Genomic DNA, 17,699 nt, shown 5'->3' on the forward strand with positions numbered 1-17,699 from the left:
GCAGAAAGGGGGGGCTCAGGGGCAAATTCACAAAGCCAGCACCACAAGAACCAGAGTGTCTTAGTATTTATACAATTGAGCAAAGAAAGGAATTAGTGTTCATTTACTGCAAGTCTCCTAGTTATTTTCATAATTAGTATTGTGTCTGCTGTTGGGTAATTTCCTCTCACTTCTCATGGTCAATAGTCTGCATGCTCAGTCTCCCCCTTATTCACAGTGAGGTTTCTGGAGTGGGTGGCCATGGTCTGCTCCTGCTGGAATGGCCTTTTACCCTGTCACAGCTGATGCAGCACAGTTGCTGTGTTGGCTTCATCAGTTTGTTCCTTTTCTCGGGGGTTCTGCCAAATGTCCTTGTGCCCATAAATCCTGCATTCTTTGTGTCCACCATCAGAGGTGCATCCTTCCTCCCAAGCCTTGCTAACCTCCCCTGTGTCTGAGGTCACTGAAGGCTGTCAAGCCCTACACCTCACCAAGGCAATTGAGCCAACAAGTAACCTGCCTTTCAAAGGCCGGGCCATCCCTTTGAGCTTGGTGGCTGCTTCTTGTTTCATGGGGGTAACCTTGGTTCTTCTTGATGAGTCTTGAAAGCCACCAAGGCCAAATATCCAGGAACACATTTTGCTAAGAAGGATTTTGCATTTTGCAGCCTTTGCAGCAGGATCAGTGTCTGTGGCAGCGGGAGCAGCCGAGGCAGAGCGGGATGGCGGAGCTGCGGGCCTGGGCAGGATCCAGCGTGTTCCGCAGGGCCCCAGCGCGCGCTGCGTCCCGCAGGGCCCCCAGCAGCACTGCCGTGCCCGTCAGGGTGACCCAGAGGCCCCAGGACCAAGAGGTGAGGGGCAGCTGTGGGGCTCTGCGGGCTGGCAGCGGGTGGGGGCTTGGCCATGGTGTTGGTGTCAGGTGCTGCTGAGCCCGCGGGACCTGTTGGGCAGGGCTGGGGCCCCACAGCTGCTCCAGGGGCCCTTGGAGCAGCTGCTCGGGTGGGAGCCACTCACAGGGATGACACACAGGAGGTGCCAGTCGATGTGGGAGGTTCTCTGGTGGATGTGGCACTCAGTGATGACACTGAGGAGGTGCCAGTGAAAGTCAAACGTTCTCCATGCTGGGACACTTGGGAAATTCATGCCTGGGCATGGCTCTTGGCCAAAATGCATGGATTTCTCATTGTTCCACGTTGTACTGCACTCACTAAACATGTCAGGGTAAAGGAAACTCTCTAACAGTATTTTCTAGTATTCGGAAGAGGTATTAGTATATTCCCAGCTGTGATGCCTAGTGGAGAACTCCAGCCACATGCACATCATTTTCAAAGCTTTTCCACTCTTTGATACAGTTTTAGCAAACATAGAAATTACCCTTAATTGGTTATAAATTACAATTCCACTAAGTAATATTCTATCTTCTGTTTCGTATTGATGTCTCCTTTCTCATGCTAATTAGTCCACATTTTCCAGTCCATTTATCATACCTTTTTAGATTTTATCTCAGCCAATTGTGCCTTCAGAATGAAGCAGTTGGATGGCAGCAGTTGTTTTTGTTAAAAAATGTACTTAGGCTGAAAAACATTTTAGAGATTTTTAAACTCTACTGGAATGTGACACTTTCTGTACTAAATGATGAGATCAGCCAAGTAACCCAAATTTGGTATATCTGATTTACCAAGGAGAAACTCTTTCCTCTTCACATCTGTGAAGAATTGCATCAAGAGCTGAGGAAAAGAGAAAGGGTTTTCATGCCTCTTGAGAGTCGAAATTCACCTCATGCAGATGAAATTCTTCTTGGAGCTGACTCTAGGATGTACTTCCATAGTGCCAGATAAATCCCAGTGTTGGGTCCTGCCCTGAATTCTTAATCTTTTTGTGAACCACTCTCACCTGGATTGTTAGCTGAGCACTGACCAGTTCAACTGTACTCAGGCACTTGATTTCAAGGGAAGCCTGTGCCTATAAATTCCAGCAATTGGGAAAGGATGACTTGCTACTTGAAGGCTTGGCTGCATTAGAGGCTAAGTGAGGGTCACTCTCTCAGGGCACTTTTGTAGCTGGCTGCTTTCAGAGGGAGAACTGTGTCAAAGCAGCCCTTTTGAGTGATGGGACAGCAAACCTTTGCAAGTGCAGCTCTTGTTTAAAATGAAGGGCCTTGTTAATCAGTTAACCAGTTAAGCAGATCACCTTGATGATCTTCAGTAGGCTGAAGATTTTACAGAAAATTTCTTCTTCCTTTTAGCCAAATGCCAGCAAGGCGTCGCACAATGGAAGTGCACAGGATATCAAATTGTATAACCCACTTGGAGGTATGGCTGCCTTTCATATTTTGCTCAATGTCTGTAAGATTTTCACCTTGGCAATTCATTTTTGCAGCATATTCTTGGGACAGGGGATGTCTTGTGTTCAGAGCTCTCAGCTGGAGGTGGTTTGGCCTCAGGTCAGCCTTGCATTGTCTTCTCAGTGCATTCAGGCACTGGTTTGTTTTCTCCTGAGAAAGCCTGCCAGTCCTTCCTTGTTCCCATACTGCTTGATGGGCTGGAATTTGGAGCATGGAGGTCAAGGTTTGGACCACCTTATGCACTTAAATTCACAGTTGTGGTAGCTAATGTTTTGGATTTACAATTAGATTTTGGAGTACCTAGGCATAGTGCCTATCCATAAGAATTAATTGCAAATTGAAAGAAAAATGACTGTGAGGAAGTCGCATGGAGAATTTCAATAAGGTCATTGTGGAGAACCATGCTTGATTTAATTTTTTTTTTTGTCTTGGTCATTAATAAGTCAGTGTTGTCATATTACTGTGTTGGGTTCTTTTCAAGGAAATTGGAAGGAAGGCATTGGTGTCATCTTCCCAGTGGATTCCATCGCTTCCCACAAAGCACAATGTGCTTAGGGTCTGCCATTTGTTGTTAACCTGTTCTGAGTGCTGTTTCCCCAAGGAGCCTGGCTCCAGGCAGACACCAGGTGCACATTCTCCTTGCAGGCACTCAGTGGTGCTGCCTGCAGCAGTGAGCTGAGCCAGGTACAGCCAGCTGCCCTGAGAAAAACAGGCTCTCACCTGGCTGTGGCTGTGGTCACCTGCCTGCAGGGACATCCCTGCCCCTGCAAGTGCAGCTCTTGCTCTGCCTCAGCCTAGTGCAGAGCATTTTAAAGCAGCACCGTGGTGGCTTTTTGGAGAGACAACACTAAACTTCTGAATTTCTCATTCGGGACATTCTGTTTCACATGTGAATGAAGATTTGTGTGATTCTTGGTGGTGGTCTACTTAGATCCTAAGGGAATATTTAACATTCAGTAACTGGGGTCTGAGGACTGGCAGTAGTGAGACAATTGTGGAACTTGGGGCCACTTCTGCTTTGGGCTGGCACAGAGAATCTCAGGTGAGACAGCTCTGGTTGCTGAGAGGGTAGAGCGTGCCTTTGCAACGTGTTCCATGCAGTATCAGTTTGGGACTGGTGTTTGTCACAGAATCAGAGAATATGTGATTTGGAAGGGATCCACAAGGACATGCAAGTGCAGCTCTGTCCCCAGGAATCCCACCAGGTGCCTGTGGACCTTGTCCAAATGCTTCATGAGCTCTGCTGGACTTGGTGCCATGAGCCCACTAAGGGAGCCTGTCCCAATGCTTGACCACCCTGTGGTGAAGAACTCTTACCTAATTTTCATCCTGATGCTTGGTTATGGTTTCAGGTAATTTTCATTAGAAGTCATTCAGGAGTATCATTTTGGGAGGTCTTTTGCTTGAATGCTGTGGGAAGTTTCTGTACCTACATCGGATTGAACTTCTCAAAACACTAGCAGTGCCCCCACTCAATAACTGGCATGTTTACCTTGTTCTAAGTAATTGAAGTGTGTGATGTTTGTGTCATTAGGTTTGCAGGCAAATATCAGAGAGGCATGGTCCAAGGAACAGGAAGTGGAGAAAGGCATTAAAAGTTTGACCTACATTGAAAGATTGAAGGAGCGTGTAAAGAAAGGTCAGTCTGTGTGTGTGTGATGGAAGAGACAAAGCTCCCGGATGTCTCACCAGGACTCAGAGAGTCTCCATCAGACACCAAGCACGAGTTCCTGGTTTCAAAGCAGTGCCTGGTGTGTCATATTCCCTCCCTCGACCTGCTGGCCACGCTCCCCCTGGTGCAGCCCAGCACACGGTTGCCTTTCTGGGCTGCCGGCACACGGTGCCAGCTCATGCCCGGCCTCTCATCCACCAGCACCTGCAAGTCCTCCCCACCTTCATCCCCAAGAGTGCCTCAGTGCCAGGGCATGTCCCAACCCCAAAGATGCAGCACTTGGCATTTGGCCTTGTTGAATCCCATGAGGTTCCCAGGGCCCCAGTTCCCAAGCTTGTCCTGGTCCCTCTGGATGGCATCCCATGCCTCTGGTGCTGGCAAACTTGCCAAGGGTGCATTTAATCCCACTGTCCGTATCATTCTTGACATAGCTCACTGCTTGAGCTTACAAACTGGGGAAATCATATAAAAGCACCATGCATAAAAGTAATTTTTCATAAATACCACCCCTCCAATATCATTCCTTTACCAGGTATTTTTAAGGATTGTTTCTGCCTAATGCTTTACTGTTTGGATTCTTAAAACTGATCTATAAATGCTGAACAAATAGAGTTTCATCAGACTCGGTGCATCCTTTTGAATCAACTTCCTTGCCTTCTCCCAACCCCCATTTAACATCTCTTTTTGTGTTTTTCCTTTACTGAAGTGAAAATACCAGAGCTCAGGAGAGCCCCATGCAGCTCTCCAGATCTTGTGCCTGAGAGGAAGAGAACGATGCCCACGAACCCTGCCAAATTCTTCCAGAGACTTTCCAGGACTGTTTCCCAACGACCCATCAGAGACAGGGTGATTCATTTACTGGCTCTGAAGAATTACAAGAAGCCAGAGCTACTTTCCCACTTAGAGAGAGAGGGAGTTGTGGAAAAGGACAAGGAATCTCTTGGAAAGATCCTTCAGGAGGTGAGATCCTGGAGTCGCTGCCGGCAATGCTAACTCTCAGCTGTCTTACTTCAGGGTTTCAATTAGAAACTAATGAGAGGCTTGGGAAATGCTCCTGGTTCAGATTTTTCCATCAGCTTTACCCAGTTTCCCCCCAACAGCAAGTCCATGTGAAGAAAGAAAGAAACCTTCCAAACTTGGGAGGCATTGTTGTATTTTTCTAGAATGGCTGGCAATGATAAATTCTTTGTAATGTTCTTGCTTCTCATACCTTTTTTTAATCCTCTCTTTTCCTTGCACTCTTTAACTGCTTCATGGAGGAACTTCAGAGGGTGAAAGTCTCAACTGGATGAAACACTTAGCTGAAGTCCTTAAAATATCCTGGGACAAATGTCATAGGAGAGAATTTTGGTAGCTGCCTAGGGCAGTATTTCACTTGAAGGGAGTTGGTGGCCACTCGATGGTACTTGGCTGCTGCTGGGATCTGTGGGGATTGCTTTCCAGGGGAGGGTGTTTCAGGCCAATCCTGCATGATAGAGATGGTTCCCAGCTTTGAGCACAGGGGTGCTTTGCTGTTGTGTGATCGAGTCTTCAACGTCCTTGGCACCTATTATTATTCTGTAACTTTTCCAGCTGTCCTTTTAGTTCCACTGGTATTTCATTATTTCTTTATGATTTCTACAATTTGCATTGATGGAAGGATTCAGTGGCTGTTTCCTTCCTTTTTCAACATTCCCCGTCCATGTAGGCTGTTGCTGAATTATGCAAGCATTAAGTAGCATATCATGTAGCAATATTTCCTTTTTAGCTATGAAAGAAGGGATTATAGGATTTCAAAGCTCAGCTCCTTAGAAGGTAAGAGGTGAAAAATTTTTCTCCTTTCCCTTTTCTTCTTGTTAATGTTTAAGGAGATTTTGAAGAAGTAGTTTCATGTTTGCAGTGTGAACTGCCTCAAGGTACTGGTTTGCATTCTGAAAGGGCTGTGTGAACAGCACTTCATCCTGAAAACTATTATTCACATTTTTCTTAACTTCACAGCAGGTGGCATTGTTTTTGGGTATAGATGACAAACCAGTAGGGTGAACTTGCTGAGCTCTTACACTCACAGCCTTCCTTCTCTTCCAACAGCCTTAGTTGTGCTTTTAAGAGGTGAATTCCTGATTCTGGGTATCTTGGTTACTTTTTAGCTGTTGAAGTGTAGCTCTAGGTCGGTTATGTCCTACAAGTGTTCCATAGGAAGCTGTAGTTTCCTTTGAGCAAGCACTTCAGAAAGAAAAGCAGTCCTGTTTGCAGAGACAAATGCCAGCATTCCATGGAGCTTCACGGGATGGTGAAAGCATGCCCCATTAGAGGCCCAGGCTGTGCTCTGCCATGGCAATGCAGCTGGGTGAAACAAGAGGGTAGCCAGTGTCCTCCTGAGGGTGGAAAAATATGGATTTGCCCATGGAGATGATGTTCTTCAGGTCTTACTCAAAAGAAAAGGAAACAGAAAAGAAAAGCCTGGCCTCTCCTTGTATTTCAAATGGTGAAGACTGAGAGCTGTGGCATAGGGGACTTTGACTCTCAAAGCTGTGTTAAAGACCAAAAAACCTGGATCCCTGCTGCAGGGAGAGGTTTTCATAGCATCCATTTCCTCCATGCTTGCAGCACTTTGGCATTTACTCACCTCCCAATTTCTAGCGCCCAAATGGACCACACCTCTTTAATATTGTTACCTCTTACATGTCAGCTGCTTTGTTCTTCACATTGAACAGAAGTTCAGGAAAACTGGTGAATGATTTTCTTTTCAGCTTTGCTTTAGCTTTGCAGTACCAGTTTTACATCTGTAGTCTGCCTTTAGGTGAAATGAACATTTATGTTTTAAATGTCTGTCCTTAGGTAGCCAACCTGGATGCAAATGAGAATGCTTTCAGCTTGAAGGAACATTTCTTTAAAGACATTCAGGAAGATTGGCCTGGCTACACTGAAAGAGATAGACAGACATTGGAGGTGACCCTTTCTCAGTAAGTTCAGTCAGGACAACAACCATTTCAAAAAGCCCTCTGGGAAATGAAGGTCTGTTTTCCCTGTGAGAAAAGAACGATGACTGTTGATAGTTTTGCTTTGTAACCTGAAATGTTGGACCATCCTTGCAGAAAACCAACTCCATCTCAGAATGCCACCAGCACCAGCCAGTCACCATCTCTGGGACCTTCTGAAGGAGATACTCCACCCAGAACTGCTCAGGTATTTTGTGAATTTTTTAAACATTCTCTACTATGAATGATGTTCTATCCCACTTGCTCCTGGTGTCCAAGCTGTGATATGAAGCAGTAGTGCTCTCTTTATATTGTATGAACCTGAGGCGTGTACTTCCAATGGGATTCCTGTATAGTTTTCCAGATGGCTGCAATGTCAAAGCCTGCAACAAGCTTGCACACGTGACTTGTTTCTCATGGTGCATAGGAAACTCTGCTAAGGACAAGATGTGGACATGTTTTTGGTACCTGGCTGTGTCTGTGTAGGGTTCTTGAAGATATGGCAGTTATAGTACTTAAAACATGCACGGACATGCCAGGGCTACTGTTTGAAGAGAAATCTTAGGGAAGTCTAGAATAAGGACAAATTCCCGTAGTGAGGCATTTGTAGGAAACTTGTTTTTCTGTCCTAAGCAGCATTTAGGCTCCCATTTTGATTCAGACTATCCCATGTGTGAGGAGAGGACTCTCAATAATCAGGGAATACCTCAGACTTGTCAGGCTTAAAATCAAGACATGGTCTGTTTTCCTACCAATACAAGAGGGCAAGGCAAACCTTTTGAAAGAATCTTGGAAAACATTGTATGAAAAGGTTAGTTTCCTAAAGATTAAAAATACTCTTTAAATAGAGAAGGGAGGACACAGCTCTGTTTTTCCCTACTCTTTTCCCAGCCAGAGCAGGAAATGTTGCAGGGCCCAGCATCCTCTTATGTTCTGCCTCCTTGCCCACAGGATTTCTGTCAGCAGGCAGGCACGGAGCTGTGTCTGGCACTTCTGCTCTGAGCTGCTGATGTGCACGGACAGGAGCAGTGTTTGCTCGGTAGGGAAGAGGCTGTGATCCAGGGTTTGCTCTGGAGAACAGCAGGAATGAGACCTGCAGCCAGACTGGGGCTTCTCTCTGTTGTTATCATCTCTGTTCTGGACACGCTGCGATCGGCACTGCACCGGCGGCTCCTTGGGGCTGCTTTAGGGAATTGTGTGGGTGTGTGACAGCAAGAGCTGAGTGTTTTCCTGGTGTGTCTAAGGCGAAACAGGGAGCAAGATAAAACCAACCTGAGCTCCCCATTTTGGGGAAGCCTTTGATAGAGGTGCTGAAGGGAGTGTCTTTGTCCCAAAGCCTTTGAGCTACAGACTAGGAGAAAGACTTGCTGAATACTGGGGTGAGAAAGTAGGGATGAAATAGAGAACATATTTAGCTGCAGCACTCCTTGTTTGACAGGCTGTTTTAGGTACGAAAGGTGTGTTTTCAACCATTGCCAGTTCAGAAATGTTGCTCTTCCAGAATGGGAGCAAAACTAATCGGGATCATCTTTGCAGAAACGGCCTCTGGCTTTTGACTTTCTCAATCCTGTGATGGGCAAGAAGCAGAAAATTGACCAGGAGCCCAGTGATGTCCAGCCAGCAGCTGGTGGCCACTCTCCTTCTTTCTTGGACCTGCCTTCCACATCCTGTTCAATTTTGAAGCTGTCTCCAAGTGTCAGATTGATTTCCACTTCCACCCGTGAAAAACAACAGAAGAATAAGGTTCAGACACATTCTGAATTCCCAGTGTCTGCCAGGGTGCAGGGGAAGACTCCCAAGTCCGAGGGTGAGTAAACAGAATGAGACAGGGTAAAAAAATCCCATCCTTTGGATTTTTATGAAATGCTTGCCATGATCAAAGCCAAAGAGAAGAGAAGAGAGCTCAGGACCCAGGCAGAAAAGGAGTCGCACAATCCAAGTGCAAAGGGTATTAAACTGATGGACCCCTTTTAGATATGCTACAATTTCATTTTTTACTGGATATCTGTATGGTCTCTTAGTAATTTCCAGCCTCTCATCCACCAGCACCTGCAAGTCCTCCCCACCTTCATCCCCAGGCATGTTGCAGTGCCAGGGCATGTCCCAACCCCAAAGATGCAGCACTTGGCACTTGGTCTCGTTGAACCACATGAGGTTCCCAGGGCCCCAGTTCCCAAGCTTGTCCTGGTCCCTCTGGATGGCATCCCATGCCTCTGGTGCTGGCAAACTTGCTGAGAGTGCACATATTCACACTGTCCATGCCATTCTTGACATAGCCAATGCTTGAGCTTACAAACTGGGGAAATCATATAAAAGCACCATCCCTAAAAAGAAGTTTTCATTAAAACATCTCGTCCAGTATCACTCCTTTACCAGGCATTTTACTGCCTGTTTCTTTTTGAATTCTTTTGGATTTGTAAATGCCCAGCCAATAGAGGTTCAACATTCTTGGTGCACCCTTTTGAATCAACTACCTTGCCTTCTGCAAACCTGCAATTTGAACTCTTAGTTTCTGGTTTGCCCTCACTTTAGGAGAAGAAGCAGAGGTCAGAGGAGCCCAACAGAACAATCCATGTCCTGTGCCTGGGAAGAAGAGGATGGTGCCTGTGAGACTTGCAGACATCGACTGGAGCGGCTGCGCTGCTGTTTACGGCCGACCCTACAGGGACAGGGTGATTCATCTGCTTGCTCTGAGGGATTACAAGGAGCCAGAGTTACTTGCTCGGCTGCAGAGAGATGGAGTCAGGCCAAAGGACAAGGACTCCCTTGGAAAGATCCTTCAGCAGGTGAGATCATGGAGCTTGTGCCAGCAATTCTTCCATCATGCTGTTCTGCTGTTCATAATTTTACTACTTCCTCACCTGTTCAAATTAGAGACTTTCCCAATACTCCTTCAAGGTAAGTTCCACTGGTATTTCTTCCTGATAGGCTTTCATCAGAGGCACACCCATGGAAAGATTCAGTAGCTCCTTCTTTCCCTTTTAAATATTCCCCATGCACCTAGGCTGTTGCTGAATTATGCAAGCATTATTATATTAAATAGGATTATTTCCTCTTTAGCTAAGAAAAAGAGCTTTGGAACCATGGCAAAGGACTCAAATTCAACATACAGTTGATACATAAGTGGATACAGTTTCAGTTGTTCCCAGGGTGACTTGTAGGAACTCATTCCCTGAACCTGCAAAGTTTGTTGCTGTGTTTGCCCAGGGCAGTGGCAGGGCTTTTTCACCTGAAGACATTCACAACATAATGAGAGCCATGTTCTGCCATCCCAGCTGAAGTAGCTCCTTTAATTTCTGTAGTTTGCATATAGGTGTAATGAAGATTTGTTTTTCCGAACCTCTGCCTGTAGGTAGCCAACCTGAATGCAAAGGAGAATTCCTTCAGTCTGAAGGAACATCTATTTCAAACCCTTCAGACTGATTGGCCTGGCTACAGTAAAATTGAGAGAGAGAATTTGAAATTAATACTTTCTAGGTAAGTTTAGTCTCTTGGGGAAGGAAAAGAGCCTTTTCAGAAAAAAAGCCCTGGGATATGAAGCCTAGATTCTTAGAATATGCTGCACCAGCAGAGGCCCATCAGGGTCATGGAATCCAACTCCTGGCCCTGCACAGACACCACGAGAATCACACCCTGTGCCCAAGAGAGTTGTTCAAACTGTTCTTGAGCTCTTGCTGCAGTGACCACTGGCCTGGGGAGCCTGTTGCAGTGCTCAAGCACCCTCTGGGCCATGAATGTTTTCCTGATGTCCTGCCTAAAGCCCCCTCAACTTTACTTCATGTTTTTCCCTTGAGTCCTGACACTGAAGGTCTGTTTTCCCTGCAAGGAAAGAACTATGACAGTTGATATTTAGGCTTTGTAACATGAACGCTTGGACCATCCATACAGAAAATCAGCTCCATCTCAGAACATCACCAGCAGCAGCCAAGCAACGTCTCCAAGGCCTTCTGAGAGAGATGCTCCAGCAAGACCTGCTCAGGTATTTTGTGCATTTTTAATATTCTGCATTGTACAGTAAATTTTAGCAGACTTGCTGGTGATGTAGAAGCTGTGATGGGAATATGCAGGATCAGGCCTGGGCATGTTTTGCCACACACTGCTGTGACCTCAAGGTTGTGATAAGAAGAGAGGATCCAGCAGGGGTGGAGCAGCATTGTCCTGATCCAACTTTCTGCTCTGCCTGGAGACTTGAGCTCAGCCCCCACCCTCAACTCAATCCTTGGAGAAGGGCTCAAAGGGCTGGCTCTGCCTGTGACAGAACTGCATGAAAAATCTCCTGTGCATAAGAGGCTGCACCAGGCTGGGGCGGATGGAGCCCTCTTGCTATCTTCTCCCTCTGTCTCTCTGTCACTCTCATTGTTGACCCCAGCTCTGCACTATCCACATGGCTGGACAAAACACAGCACCTACAGAATGGTGCTATTCCCTCACTCCCTCCTCTGCCTTAATTTCTCTCCTCCCTCCCTCTGCCTGGGCACAGCACGGCTGTCCTGTTCTACTCCATCCCCGGCCCTGAGGTTTGCTGTGCCTGTGGGGAGCTTGTGGCCGTGTGTTGTGGCTCGTGAGGCAGCACCTTTGAGAAGCTCCTTGGGAGGAGCTGAGAGATGACTGAAGGGCCCTGAGCAACAGCAAGGGCTCCTTGGTAACCACTTGTGAAACTCTCTTGTACAAGTTTAAAGGCTTGTTAGCCAACAGCTTTTGAGTCTGCGGAGTGGGTGAGCCTGCTGGATTTAAGACAGCTGTACCTAAATGCACAAGAGTTTCTGGACATGTGACTGGTGTCTGTGTTCATCCTGATGAGAATTCACAACCAACCACAACATCCTGTACTCATGGGTTGTAATAGTGAAGCATTAATCTTGTTTTTAACACATAAAACTCCAAAACAGCCAGGTTCCTCTGTAATAAATTGTGTGGGTGTTTGATAGCAAAAGCTGAGTCTTTTCCTGGTGTGTGCAAGCAGTAATTGGGACCTAGACAAAACTTACCTGGCATCCCCATTTTGGGGAGGCTTGAGCTGCTGAAGGGAGTGTCTACTTCCCAAAGCCTTTTAGCAGCAGACTTGGAGAAGGACTTGCTAAATGCTAAGATGAGAAAGTAGGAATGCAGCAGAGCAGATATTTACCTGCAGGTCTTCCAGGTCTGACAGTTATTTTTAATTAAAAATGGTGCATTTTAAAACTTTGCCAATTCACAGATGCTGCTTTTTTAGAATTGAGAGCAAAACCTGATTGTGATCATAGAAGAATGAATTATTTTCCTGTTGTTGCAGAAACGGCCTCGGGCTTCTGGCTTTGTCAGTTCTGTGAGGAGGAAGAAGCAGAGAACTGAGCAGTAGCCCAGTTACATCCAGGCAGCAGCTGGTGGCCGCTCTTCTTCCTGGGTGCTGGCTTCCCATTCTACAGGGATGTCAAAGCCAGCACCCTGCCTCCAAGTCTGGGCTCCATTCCCCTGCACCCTTTAAGTTAAAAAAAAGACAAATATTGGAGTTCTAGAATGCCAGCACTTGTGTAGAGGACTGCCTTATCCAAAAAGATGTGAAGAGAACTGGGGAGGCTGAAGCAGTAGTGTCCCTTGGATTTCAATGAAGGTATTAATGTGCTGCTTTTCCCAACTCCAGTGTGGACAATGATGGAGTAAAATTTGATTATTAAGAGAAGCCTCTGTCCAAATTTTGGTGCAACCAAAACCATATTTCAGAGTTAATACTACAGATGTTGTTTACAAGTAAATGTGAACTAGGGAGATAGAAAGGTAAAGGAGGAGATGGGCCAGGTGGGGGGAAGTGCAGAGATGAACACCAAGGTAGGTTAGGCTCGGACGGGTCCTCCCTTCCTGCAGTGCAGCTGCACAGGCTCAGCTGCAGCAGTGCTGCTGCATCCCCTCATGGCATTTGCAGGAGACGAGGGAGAAGTGTGTGTGTGGTATAAAGCCCTGGAAATTGCTCGCAGCTTGTGTCGGGGCAGTGATGTTGGCAGGGGCAGCCAGGCCTCCTGCAGCTCTGGGGCTCTGGGGCAGCTGCGGCCTTTGGAGCAGCGTGGCAGGGCCCCGGCTCACACTGGATACAGCCAGGGATGCTCCGTGCCAGGCTGAGGGCAGGGCTGGCCCTGCAGGGCAGCAGTGCAGTGAGGCCCGTGCCAGGGCTCTTGCCAGCAAATGTCACTGGGCAGAAGCCAGTAGTGCAGGCTACTGCTTCACTGGTGCCTCCCAAAATGTGGAAAGGTATCTGTAGTTTTCTTTTCAAAGGTGTCCAACACACCAGTCAGGTGTATCTGGCCTGGGATGCATCCCTAGCATAAGTTGTTGTCTGTCCTACTACTGAATTTCAACTTGTTAGCAATTTACTGCTTGTCAATATTAATCTCAGGGTGCTTTGAAATGTTCATTTCCATGTGGAGGGAGACTTTGTCATCCCAAACAATCCAGGTCTTCAGGCCCAGAGGATCAGAAGCATTGGTGTGAGAGTGCTGGCAAGTGGCATCTATTATTCTCATTGCCACTTCATCTTGGATTTGTATCATCAGCTTGATAAACCTCACACCTGGAATGAGGACAGTTTGACTCCCACCGGTTGCTTTAAGCATTAATGAGTTTTGCCTTCCTTAGGAGCTGATGTGCTTTGGGTTTTTGTTGTTGTAGTTTCTGACTTGTCTAGAGTTTGTTTTTTGGTCTGCATTATAACAGCCTCAGTTTGCAAAGTTCCCTCAAGAGTGGTGGCTCTCAGAGAAAAATAGCTCAAAAGATAAACTAAGTGTATTTTTACTGTTTTACATGAATAAAGCCAGACTGGACTAGCTGAGTATGCCTCAAGGCTATTTTGTAGGAAAGGTCATGAAATTCTAAACTCTGCAGAAATGTTGGCACACACTAATTCTCTTTTGATTTCTCCTTCATAGGGTAGCCCCAGCTACTCTGAGATGAAGAGCAGGTGCCAGTAGCTCCACAAAAAGCTGTCCCACATTCAGCAATGAGTATCTGAATTTGGCAAGCAGCAAGTCCTGGAGTCCTGGCACCAGTCTTCTGCTTCAGCAAAGGAACATCTATGAGCTCCAGCTGTTTTATTTTAAAAGATTAGCTTTTTAGGTTTCTTCAAGTTAGTAATAAGGAGATGATTATTTGTTTAAAATGTAGGATTAGATAGTCTAAGATTAGAGAATTTAGTCTTGAACTTTAGCAATAAAGAAGTTGCATTATTGTTAACTCCTCTTATTGTCAGTTTTATCATCTTTGGAGAGTCTTCTGGTCAGATATTCTCTTCAAGACTTAGCTCTGTCCACTGAATGAAACTTATCAGTAGAGAATGGAAGCCCAGTACTTCTATTATGAAATTGTGCACCTATTAAGAAAATATTGTAGCAAATGGAATTTCTTTATGACAAGAATAAGCCTGTTTTCTGATTTACTTGTTAATTTAAAATCTTTGCCTTAAGGGGTGGAAAGGGTAGAGGACAACCTCCACCCCAAATGACCTTGTTGTGGAGGGTTGCAGAGGAGTGCACATGGGCTGCTCTAAGCTGTCAGCTGAAGCAGCTCTCAGGGCAGCTTGGAGATCATGGCCTCACCTTGTCATGAGCCAGGGAAGATCCAGATCTCTGTAAGAGTTTTGTAAAAGACATGGAGAAGTGTTGGAGGCAAGGTACTACAATAGGTTTAAAAAGAGAAATTCCGTTCAAGTGTCCCTTCAGGATCACTATCAGTTTTGTAGATTTCTCCAAACTAGTCAGTCACAACCTGTCTTTCTAGAGAGACACAGATGTTGATTCCTGCACAGACCAATGGGGACTTTGATGTCTAGTTCTTTTCCTAAATTTCCTGCCATTTATTTATTCAGCTGAAAAAGAGGACATGTGTCTTGGGTTGAAAAGACAGGAGCCTGTGAAGGAAGGCAAAAGCCTCCTGTGAAATGGAGAAGGTAAACCCCCTCCCTCCGAATTATCACAACTTCAGAATTAAAAAAAAAAGGCTCTCAGGCAAAGATATGGGAAACGGGAATAACAGTTCTTTACTGGAAGAAAAAAAAAAACAACTAAATAACAATGTAATTTAACACAAGCAAAACAACCACTGGCAGAGTGAGAAAAACCTGGCACCCTGAGAAGTCAGGGTGCTGATAGCAGTCCAGCCAAATGGTGGCTGCTCCTCCTGGAGCGGCGATCTGCAGAAGGGTGTAGATCCCTTCCGAAAATGCGGCGAAGGAGCAGCTGGGCCTTGGTTCCTGATTCCACTCGGAAATCCAGCGAAGAAGGCTGTCTGTGGTCTCAGAAGTGCTTGTTTTATGGCGGCAGGGATGCTTGGCTCCTCCCTCTGGGTGGAGCATCTCCCAATGGGATGATGTAACTAATCTTACCAGCCACAGTGAGTAATTCAATAGCCCATTAGCAGGACATTGTCTTCCGGGCAGTGTCATTGTTCCTGAAAGAGATAAGAAAAAACTGCCTAACCCCCAACAGATGGCAAAATAGAATACATGCTTATTTTACAAGCCACGACAACATGTTAGCAACAAGACCATAATCTTCTCTTGGGAAAGGATATGAAATTGTCTAAGGGAGGATAATATTTGGGAACACTCAAAGGTGGCTGGGAATGCCCCTTTCTTCCTTGCAGAGTATTCTACAAATTCCTCCATTGTCTCCAAGCCAATGATGTTGAGTCTCTGTACCTGAGAGCCCTTGGGGTGTTTTGTGATTGAGCACCTGAGCCGTTGTTGCCCTTCTGCTCTCCTTCAAGCCAAGTTCAAGAAAATCACCTCCTAAACCCTGAGACTTGGGTCCATTTTTGCCTGGCTCAGGGGTGCTCCTCCAGCTCTGCAGTGCAGCAGCCCCAGGGGCGCTGCCATGGGGGGCATGGGGTGAATTGTGCTGGGGTGCCTCCCCTGGGCTTGCTGGCTGCTGCTGCTTGACAGAGCGTGCCAGAGTGCTGCTGCCCAGGGTGGGCTGAGACTGAGGACTTTTCATGGTTACCCCTTCATGACTTGTCTTTCCCTTGATGGGATTTCTTCTAACTCACTCTACAGTGCACTAGAAAGTTTTATTTCCATGCTTAACAAATTGAATCTTCAAATTCTCATCTATATTTTCCCCTCCCTTATGTGTTGGGGCTGTCTTCCCTTGGGGACAGGTGTATCAATGTACTGATCCCATCCCCTTTTATTGCTGCAGGAGTGCTTAGGAACACTTCAAATGGTCCTTTCCACTTTTCTTTAAGTGCCTTTTTACTCTGCTTTCTGACATAAGACACATTTCCCAGGTTGATGAGGATGTGCCTGAGACACCAGGGATGGTCAGAAATTTATGGAAAGATGAGAGCACTTTCCACAAAGATGATAAAAAGGGACTGAAATTATTCCTATCATAAGACTTTCTCTAGAAAGGATTGGAATTTGTAGTGCCTTCCATAGAGCATTTCCTATGGGCTCCCTTTTTTCTTTAAAAGCCACTGGAATTCTGAACCTCAAGAGAGCAAGAGGAAGCACTGATGGCTATTTCAGTGAGTTTTCCTGGCCACTTTTACTAATTTCTGCTTTTAGACTCTGATTTTTTCTCTCAGCCTTGCAGCTGGGAATGACCTCCATGGGCTGAGTAGGTCCCATTTTAACTGGAATTGTTTTACATAACTTTTGTACAGTTTCAGCTCTGAAATGAGGATCTGTATCTGATGGCATTCCAAAAGGACTCAAGGAATCCTGAATCTTAGTAGTTTTTCTTTTATTATTACTTGAGCTAATTATTTAGGCTCCTTGTTTTTGTTGTTGTTGTTGTTGTTGTTTTGGGGTTTTTTTTGTGGTTTTTGGGGGGTTTTTTTGTTGTTGTTCTTGTTGTTGTTGTTGTTTTTTGGGGTTTTTTTTGTGACAAGGAAAAGCCTCTGGCCATGCAGAAAATGGTTCCACAAACTGTAGAAGGATTGCTGGCTGAACAATGCCATGACATTCTCCTGTGGGAACTGGACAACCTGGCCTGCAGTTTACAGAGTTACTCTGTACTGTCCCCAGAACAAGACAGACCATGTGCTGTCCTCAAACAGATACATCAAGGAAGAAGGAGCATTGTGCCCAGATGAAACCAAATGCCAAGCACATCGTGGGAACCCCTGCAGAGGCTCCGGCTTGGTGGCAGAGGCTGTCACAGCACTGCCAACAGCAACTGTGCAGCCAGAGCCGCAGAATTTGTCACTGCTGGCCTGAAAGTGCCAGCCCTGGATGGAAATGTCAGCAGGAGCTCATGCTCTGCCTCCCCGTGCTGACAAATCCCTGGAATCCCTCCTGCTGTGCTCTGTGGCAGCACTGCCAGAGGAGGCAGAGGATGTGACACATCCTCAGGGACACCTCGGGCTGGCTCTGGGCAGCAGGACCTTCCCTTGGCCCATGCTCACTTCTGCAGACAGCTATGGCCATGAGCCTCACACACTCCTTGCTTTTTAGGGCAAATCCCTTCAGCTTTGCTCATTTAAGGCTCTGCAAGGGGCCAAAGACTCAACCCTCTTTTTCGGAAAAAGCAGATGGTGGGCAGTTCTTCAGCCCATGGAATTAAAAATAAATTCTTTTGACCCAAGTAGCCTCCAAGCACATATTTTGGGAAGGAATTACTTTCCCACACATAGTGCACTTTCCCTCTTTTACTGCTAACAAAATCCCAGTGTTTGATACAAACAGCCCCAGGATATGTTCATGAATAGCTCATCAAATAGCTCACAATCAGCCCCTTGAGAAAAGCAAAGTGTGCTTTCTAATGTAACCAGTTAGTTTGAGT

The 17,699-nt window shown here is 46.1% G+C and overlaps 1 protein-coding gene across 1 annotated transcript; it reads left to right on the forward strand.

Moving 5' to 3' along the window:
- Positions 1–756: 756 nt before the first annotated feature.
- On the forward strand, positions 757–14,151 carry LOC135308421 (RNA polymerase II elongation factor ELL2-like). The gene is made up of 12 exons (XM_064433329.1): positions 757–829; positions 2,224–2,290; positions 3,857–3,961; positions 4,701–4,954; positions 6,812–6,936; positions 7,069–7,159; positions 8,488–8,758; positions 9,484–9,737; positions 10,304–10,428; positions 10,840–10,930; positions 12,224–12,541; positions 13,848–14,151. Exons 4-11 carry the CDS (start codon positions 4,769–4,771, stop codon positions 12,287–12,289), a joined length of 1,209 nt encoding a protein of 402 aa, XP_064289399.1. The 5' UTR covers positions 757–829; positions 2,224–2,290; positions 3,857–3,961; positions 4,701–4,768; the 3' UTR covers positions 12,290–12,541; positions 13,848–14,151.
- Positions 14,152–17,699: the final 3,548 nt, after the last annotated feature.

This window comes from Passer domesticus, chromosome 10 (assembly GCF_036417665.1).
Source record: "Passer domesticus isolate bPasDom1 chromosome 10, bPasDom1.hap1, whole genome shotgun sequence".
Lineage (NCBI taxonomy): Eukaryota > Metazoa > Chordata > Aves > Passeriformes > Passeridae > Passer > Passer domesticus.